A 7,587-nucleotide genomic window follows, 5' to 3' on the forward strand; every position below is an offset into this window, starting at 1 on the left:
TTAAGCGAGGTGCGATGCACGTGTGGTTTTGCAATCACGCTGATATTAATCAGATTAATGACGAGATCTGCAAGGCATCATCTTCAGCTCGCTTGCAGACTGTTTCTGTTGGGCGATGCGAATCTTTTCTGCTTTTGATGGATCGATCATTCATGGGTTTGTTCCTTTTTATTTATTGTGGAACTGTGGACACTGGAGGGGGGTCGGGGACGACGGGGAGGCCGCCCCCGGATTACCCGTCTACGTTAGAACTTGGAACTTCGGATGCTGAAAAACTTCCAAGTTTCAACTTTGAAATTTTGCTAATTGGTTGATTCAAGTTTCAACTTTGAATAGCAGCAATATGCGCCGCTCTTTTTGTTCCTGCCCAGTGCAGCCACCGGTTCATGAGTGATGATAGTTCATCCCCTGTATTATCATTAATCAGGTTTCGACTGATCGGAGCCGGAGGTTATCATACGCTCCTCGGACGGTGGGGCGCCGTGCAAAATTATCTTTATGCGATATCCCTGCCCATGTTAAATATCATCATTTTCAACGACTGCATGCTTCACAAATGTCCTTTTCCTACAAAACCATTGACCTGGATCATCCGGTTTTGTTGAGGACAAATGAGGAAAATTGGTACAAGTTACTACAATTCTTTTTTAAAATAAAAAAACTCACCCACCTGTTTGTCTTTATCAAGATTCAAGGGTACCCTCCCTTTATCAAGATTCAAGGGCACCCTCCCTGGGCCTATGTTGCACTCAATGGGTTGATTGACGCCCCAGTAGGCAGGTGCCCTACTACCTTCAAGCCAAGCTTTGAGAGAAAAAAGGATAGAAACTTCAAGATACAAACTTAGAGACTCTCTAACAAAGGTAAGAACGGACCTTTAGCAAAACTTCGACAGACCAAGGGATCCTTGGCATTAACCAACGCATGTTTTATTCCAACATCCTGCTAGTGCACTGCAAGCCGAGGGCAACTAGCCCACTTGTTGGCCACATGTCTTTTTCTACCAGACCGACCACCCCTTAATATATTTGACTTTTCTTTTTTTTTAATTAAAAACTAGAGAACAAATTAGCAAAAGAGTGAAGAGATTAGAAAATAGAGTGTCTTCATGTTAGGTGCCCACATAGCAGCATTCGGTTCACTCAAGAAATGGAGTTTGGGCATCAAACTCGCACCAAAGGCGCACAAAACACCGTGTGTGACAGAGGCATCAATCTCAAATGAATTGCAAAGTTCTAAAAATGAAGTTAAAGAAAAGTTTTTTTGCAATTCTGCATTTTGGGTATATAAAATTGTAAAAGAATTTATTTTTATGTTTTATTTTTTTGACACACGAATTTTGGATTTTATAAGAATACATATATGTGGTGTATATATAAATGTATTACATATATATGCATAGAATATGATTATGTAATTTATAGTTTTAGACTCTTACCTACATTCATTCCTCCTCCTCTCTCAATCTCAAGAGTGCAAATTCTCTAGGGGGACATATACAAAAAGGTGTTACAAATTGTTATTATGTCGATATAAGAAACTCAGATTGGGGTGTGTGTGCACGCGCGCGTGCACGTGCCTCTCTTTGCCAACTGAGGGACACTAGGGAGCGGTACTAGTAGAACTTTTTAGGAGCCCCATGGTTCATAAATGTTGAGGGATGTCAGTTTCCTTGAAGTGGAAACTACTTGGATTTTCCAAATTCTAGCCCAACATTCCATTGCTGGACTAGCACCATTCCAACCTTCATTAAAAAAATTCTAGCCTCTGGACTCTTTCCCTAGCCAGTTTGCTTTAGCTTGCAACAAATCGTAGCCGAAAGGAGGGGACGTATTTCGTTCCAAAGCTTCACTTGTTGACTTGACGACCTCCCTAGCCTTAGCCATGACATGAGGAGGCCCTTTAACAGGGAGATCCCACTTAGCTTCCATCTTGGCAGAACTGTAAGATTTTGCCATCGCTCATACGGTTCACACACAATGCCCCGATAATATAGGTGCCAAAACATGCCCGGGTGGAGACTGAGAAACCTCTTACTTGCCCATTTCAAGGCTACCTAACAATATAATATGTTTTTCCTACACCTTTGACAGTTTGTAGGCATATACTTTCAATTGAATTGACTTATGACCTACTCAAGAGGTTTACAGGAGGTCCCCAACACTATTTACAATGGAGAACAATGGAGTTTGCAAGCTAGCACAAGCAAGTCAAAATGTATGCCCACATTTGTGAACTCCCACTAAGCTACGTATGCGGAATGTAAAGCTATCTAGGTTGCTAACCAAAGTCACATGTTGTGACTTACAAAAGGATTCATATGGAACTTGTGCTTCGTTGTCTTATTCCAAGACTTGGAGGTATGCAGGCAAAAGGGGTGTCCCTTGATAGTGTAATTGTTGGACCACCTGCCTGTACTACAGGCAAAAGGGGTGTCCCTTGATAGTGGAATGATTGGACCACTCGCCTGTACTACATTGCAGGTAATCCATTCATCTATAGACCTAATCTCGTAAATATGCATTGACTTGTGTATACCAACACCCCTTGCTCCCATCTCTTGCAATGAGTCTTTAATGAGCTCTGGGATCATCTAATGTACTTGTAGGAAGCTTTATGTGAGTTGTACTGCTGCTGAGTTCATAGCTAGCTAGTTTTCATTGGTTGAACATAGCTTCTTGTCAGCTATGGATTCCTGGAAGAGCATTCATGGCAATGGTGAGAGACACATGTCGAGCACTCATTGGTTGGAGCCCAAATGAGCACAAATGCTCAAATGTAAAATGGAGGTGCCAACTTGAGGACTAGAGGCGCATTGGATTTCAGCTTTGGGCTCGTACCTAAGCCTAAGTTGGGCTCACTGTGTAAGAATCGGAAGTTGGCACTTCCACGCTGTAAGGACTGCCCGAGTCCCCATACACTTAAAACCCCCCCGGGGCTACACACACACACGTAAAACTAGTTGTGGATGCTCCTCCCCGATCAAACGTGCAGTTGCTTTTCGTTCGATAAGCTGCCCCACACAGATTTCTAGCCAGCAATCGTCCCTTCAACCAACGATGGTCTTGAGGTAGTGCGCGTACATCAGCTTTTGGCCGAGACAAATTTCTTTCATCCATCTGGCCTCAAGCTAGCCTTCCTTTTCCATGTTTGAGTGATGAAGAGACCTTCGTACAAATTCCTAGTCAATAACGACTGCTCACTGCTCAGTGCTAACTAGGCACTAGAAGAGAAGGGCTCGCCCGCATAATGCAGGTGTCGTTGGCAGGCTGGCTGAGAGCATCCACTGGTATCATACCCGCGGAAGTGCAGCATATAATATATTGCGGCCGAGTGGGATTGCTGTTGGAGCTAAGGATTGCTGTCGGTTTTGCTAGCTGCAATCGAAGATTCTGAAGTGTAGCTGCTGGATCCGAGCTCAGAGTTGCTCATCATCACTCCATTTCCATTCCATGTAGCATTGTGTCGTAAACTTGTATTGTAGCGGATAGCGGCAAAGAAAGGATTGGTGTTCCCAGCGACAAACCTTCTGTAGTGTTGGCTGAAGCGGGACAGAGAGTCAGAAGCGCCATCATCGACGATCGATCCATTTTTGCTTGCTTTCCATGGAGGATCGCTGCTGCAGTGCTGCTATTCTTTAGCTGGGACAGGCTTACATCAGTTGCGACTTTCCTCCGGACACTCAACCCCCACCTAGGAGCCCTCTCTGATCAACCTACGCGACATTTTCAGCTTTTCAGCTTTCAGTCCACCAGGCAAATGCTATGCTGCTTTACTCATGTTCAAATTAAACAGCCCCTTTGTGTCACGGCTCGCTCTCCAGCTTGCACAGATTGTGTCCTCTTTTGCTTCTTCGGCTCCTCACTTGTGAGAATTCCTTCCAAGCTTTCATATCTTCACGTACGAGCTCCAATTTCCACCCAGCTACTCCCTATAGCAGATCGCGAAGCACAGCTCCTTCCTAAGGCTGATGCCCTTGCATGACCCAGAACTCGGCGTCCTTCTGGGATCCAATCCTTTAACCACGGCCGTGCATTGCAAAGTTTGTTCATCTTGTACGCGCTTCATAGTAAATTCCTGGCGCATGCGCCTGCCCCAGTCTTTCTGGGTAAGGGGTATAGCACGGCATCTTGAGGTGTTTATACTCTTTAGATGTGCACCTATTTCTTGCCGGACAGGTAGGCTTCAGTTACACTCAAGGCCATGAACTTCCACAAGGCAGCGCTTCCTGAAATTCGTTCGAGAGTTGGAGTGCTTCGTTATGTGCGTTGAAGCGACCAATGCCCTCCTCAGGCACGAGCCGCACGATAGTCTCCCAGTGTGGTCGAAACAGCCGGTCGGCCGTGGAGCGGAGCTCATGTCGGACCCCGAGCTCGTCGCCCACTTTGTATGTAGACTCAGCGGCCGAAGGGAGCGTGCGAAGTCCAAGGCCTCTGGGGCTCTTTATCGCATGATCTCGCTTCTTCTTTTTCTGTCGAGCCTTGTCCAGCCGAGGGTTGTCCACGGAGCCGAATCCACTGCACTTCGAAGTGCGGCGTGGCTGCAAGGAAATCACACTAAAGGAAAAGAAGAATGGCAGATCAAACACAGCAATACGATCATTGCAACAGCTCGCAGACGTCTCAAAGCTATTAACAAGCTACCAGTCAAGACAATCGAGGTGACACATTTGTTGGACTTAGCAACCAAAATACACAGTTTGCTTGTATTGGAAGTCTTGGAATTGTGATGATGATCGGCCCTTAAAGTCTTTTCAGTTGAACTTATTGTTGCAGAGTTCGGATGGAGACGTAATAGATTGTGTAGCCCGGGATAGACAACCTGCGTTTGATCACCCTTTGTTAAGAAACCACGAGATTCAGGTGTGCCCCCAAGCCCCGAATTCTCAGTACTTGGGTGAGTAAAATGGTACTCTCCTAATAGTTTCCAACAAGGTTTCTGCTCGGACTGGTCGATTTTAGAGTTTGGTTGTGAATTGTAATAACGTGTGTCATGGGTGCTGCTTCTTCCGTCTGTCGAGCTGATATATTCGTTCAGTTATTTCGCTGATTGCTAGCCCGCTGCCCTTCAATCACGCACTCGCCCAGGCATAGCCGAACAAAGACTGAAAAACCGCTTTTTATGGAACAGAATCCTCCAAGTATAATCCCTCGTAACAGAGGATCCCCACACCATTTTCCTCGGATCCGTCCAATTTCGCAGATCTGGCATCGGAATGGCAGTTGCCCTGTGGGCACTGTTCCGATAAGAAGAACTTCAATCAAAGATCTTTTGCGGGGGAGTTCCCCCCGCCGCTACGGCCGCAAAACTCATTACAAGCCGGCCAGTCGAAGGAGCTCGGATCCCAGAGCACGTATGGCCGATGGCATGGGCAGCAGCGGTCACGAGGTTTGTCAACCTGCTCCTTGAATGGCTTACCACTAAGTTGCTTGATTTGGTGCTCAGTTCAGCATCCTTAACGGTGTAGTGTATCTGCAGCATGCAATTGCTTTTGTTGAAGACTATGAGCTTTATGGAGCCAAAGCAGTATTGAGCGTATGGGATCCTATGGTGGAAGCGTCCGATGAATTTAGCCTTTCGCAGCTGTGGGTGCTAGGAGGCTCGTTTGACGGTGATCTCAACAGCATAGAGGCAGGCTGGCAGGTATGCAATGGGATGTGGAAGTGATGTCTATATAAATAGCAAGGAATACAGCGATGCGATGGTTATCCTGTGCCTGTGCTGGCAGGTGAGTCCCGAGCTGTATGGGGACGGGAGAACGCGATTGTTCACATATTGGACGGTGAACCCATTCGTCTCATCGTCGCTGTATCGCACATTAAAGCATATTCTCTCTCGTTTGATTGTTTCATTGGGATTAGTCTCTTTTCCATGGCTGATTCGATCACCCGTCTTTTCCATGGCTGATTCGATCACCCGACTTGGTAAGCAGACAGATGCATATCAAGCAACGGGATGTTACAATCTGTTGTGTTCAGGCTTCGTGCAAACCAGCGAAACTGTAGCGATAGGAGCATCGATAGCACCGGTTTCTACGTTCGGGGGCAATCAGTACGAGATAGAGATCATGATTTGGAAAGTGAGTGAGACCCTAGAGGCGTCTAAAACGTTACTCTGTATTGTTTCGCTAGAGAAATAGGATCGAGAACTTTGGGACGGGCGAAGCTAGATGACGAGCAAGTTAGTGCTGGCATTGCAGGATCCAAGAGAAGGCAACTGGTGGATGGCGTTCGAGGGCTCTACCATCGTGGGCTACTGGCCAGCTTCCCTGTTCTCACATCTGTCGGAGCACGCAACCATGGTCGAGTGGGGAGGAGAGGTGGTGAACTCCAAGCCCAACGGCCAGCACACGGCTACCCAAATGGGCAGCGGCCGCTTCGCAGAAGAAGGCTTCGGACATGCAAGCTTCTTCCATAGCTTGCAGGTGGTGGACTCCTCCAACAATCTGCAACCCGTCTCCAACCCACAAACTCTCGCCGAGCATCCCAACTGCTACGACATCAGGAGCCTCTGGGACCCCAACTGGGGAACTGGTTTCTACTATGGCGGACCAGGCCGCAACTCCATTTGCCCTTAACTCAATCAATTCCTCCCTCCCGTTCTACATTGCTGCAGCATGCAGCATCCCCCCTCGCTAGCTAGCTGCTTGCAAGCTCCAAAATATTCATATATGTTCCCGCGCTTACACCCTCCAAAACTATCCAGCACAAACCTGCTCTCTTGTAGATTGCATTTAAGCTCTGTTGGTGGCCGCCATTCGCGAGAAATCATCGTTGATGGATGGAAACATGTTGGATCTAATACAAAAAAGTATGTCGGTAGAACCGACAACCATTTCATCTTGAGTCTATCCTAGCACAAAGATCGTAGTTTGAGCAGCGGGAGAAAAAACGCCCACAAGTCTGATCTTCCGACATGGTCGATGCTTAAGTCAGACCGTCTCGCAGGAGGGCTGAGCTGTTTGTAGATTCTAGTGAGCTGTGAGCAGCAAATCAAGATTTGTAACGCATTTGTCGACAATATGATGAATGAAACGTGAAACTCCATCCTCTTTGTTCTATTACATACGTATGCCCACGTACTAGCCCCTCACCACAAATTGTTAGTCCTTGCATGGTCACATGCCACTTTCTCAAGGGCCGTCATAATAGCTCCCATATGGGTTCACCAAGAGGGAGGGACATGTATTAACAACCGACGACAGGGGTTGAGCCACCAAGAAGCTCGGCATTTGCTAAAGTCCAGAGAAAGGGCAAGAAAGTGGGGGCCCCTATGGTTGCATGGAGCAAGTTGAATCGGCCTTTTGCGGCCTCTTAGAAGCTGTTCCCACTCTCTGCTCGTCCATGATAAAGTAGCGGCGAGTGGACATTCTGTTTCATGTAGTTTCCACTGTGTCATCATCGCTTGACTGCAAAAACCTGTAAAACTTGCAAACACACTAATACAAGCTATGAACATTGGCTATAGGGAGAGAAGAAACTATCGTCTTTACAGGAGCGTTGCATCGCTAAATCCTTCCGTGGTAGTCTAGCTCTGAACGAGGGGGAATGTTGCAAGCACTGGCACATTTGAGCATTCTCGCTCACG

At 46.9% G+C, this 7,587-nt stretch overlaps 1 protein-coding gene across 2 annotated transcripts; it reads left to right on the forward strand.

Moving 5' to 3' along the window:
* Nucleotides 1-3,279: 3,279 nt before the first annotated feature.
* On the forward strand, nucleotides 3,280-7,384 carry LOC147894790 (protein neprosin-like). Of its 2 annotated transcripts, XM_087384386.1 has the most exons (7): nucleotides 3,280-4,660; nucleotides 4,776-4,862; nucleotides 5,131-5,388; nucleotides 5,479-5,643; nucleotides 5,729-5,782; nucleotides 5,933-6,079; nucleotides 6,200-7,384. In XM_087384386.1, exons 1-7 carry the CDS (start codon nucleotides 4,262-4,264, stop codon nucleotides 6,575-6,577), a joined length of 1,488 nt encoding a protein of 495 aa, XP_087240512.1. In that variant the 5' UTR covers nucleotides 3,280-4,261; the 3' UTR covers nucleotides 6,578-7,384. The 2 variants fall into 2 exon arrangements, with proteins under 2 accessions (XP_087240512.1, XP_087240514.1); XM_087384388.1 differs by lacking the exon at nucleotides 5,729-5,782.
* The last annotated feature ends 203 nt before the right edge of the window (nucleotides 7,385-7,587 follow it).

This window comes from Dipteris shenzhenensis, chromosome 14 (assembly GCF_047967505.1).
Source record: "Dipteris shenzhenensis isolate YYH24624 ecotype China chromosome 14, Dip_SZ_1.0, whole genome shotgun sequence".
Classification (NCBI taxonomy): Eukaryota; Viridiplantae; Streptophyta; class Polypodiopsida; order Gleicheniales; family Dipteridaceae; genus Dipteris; species Dipteris shenzhenensis.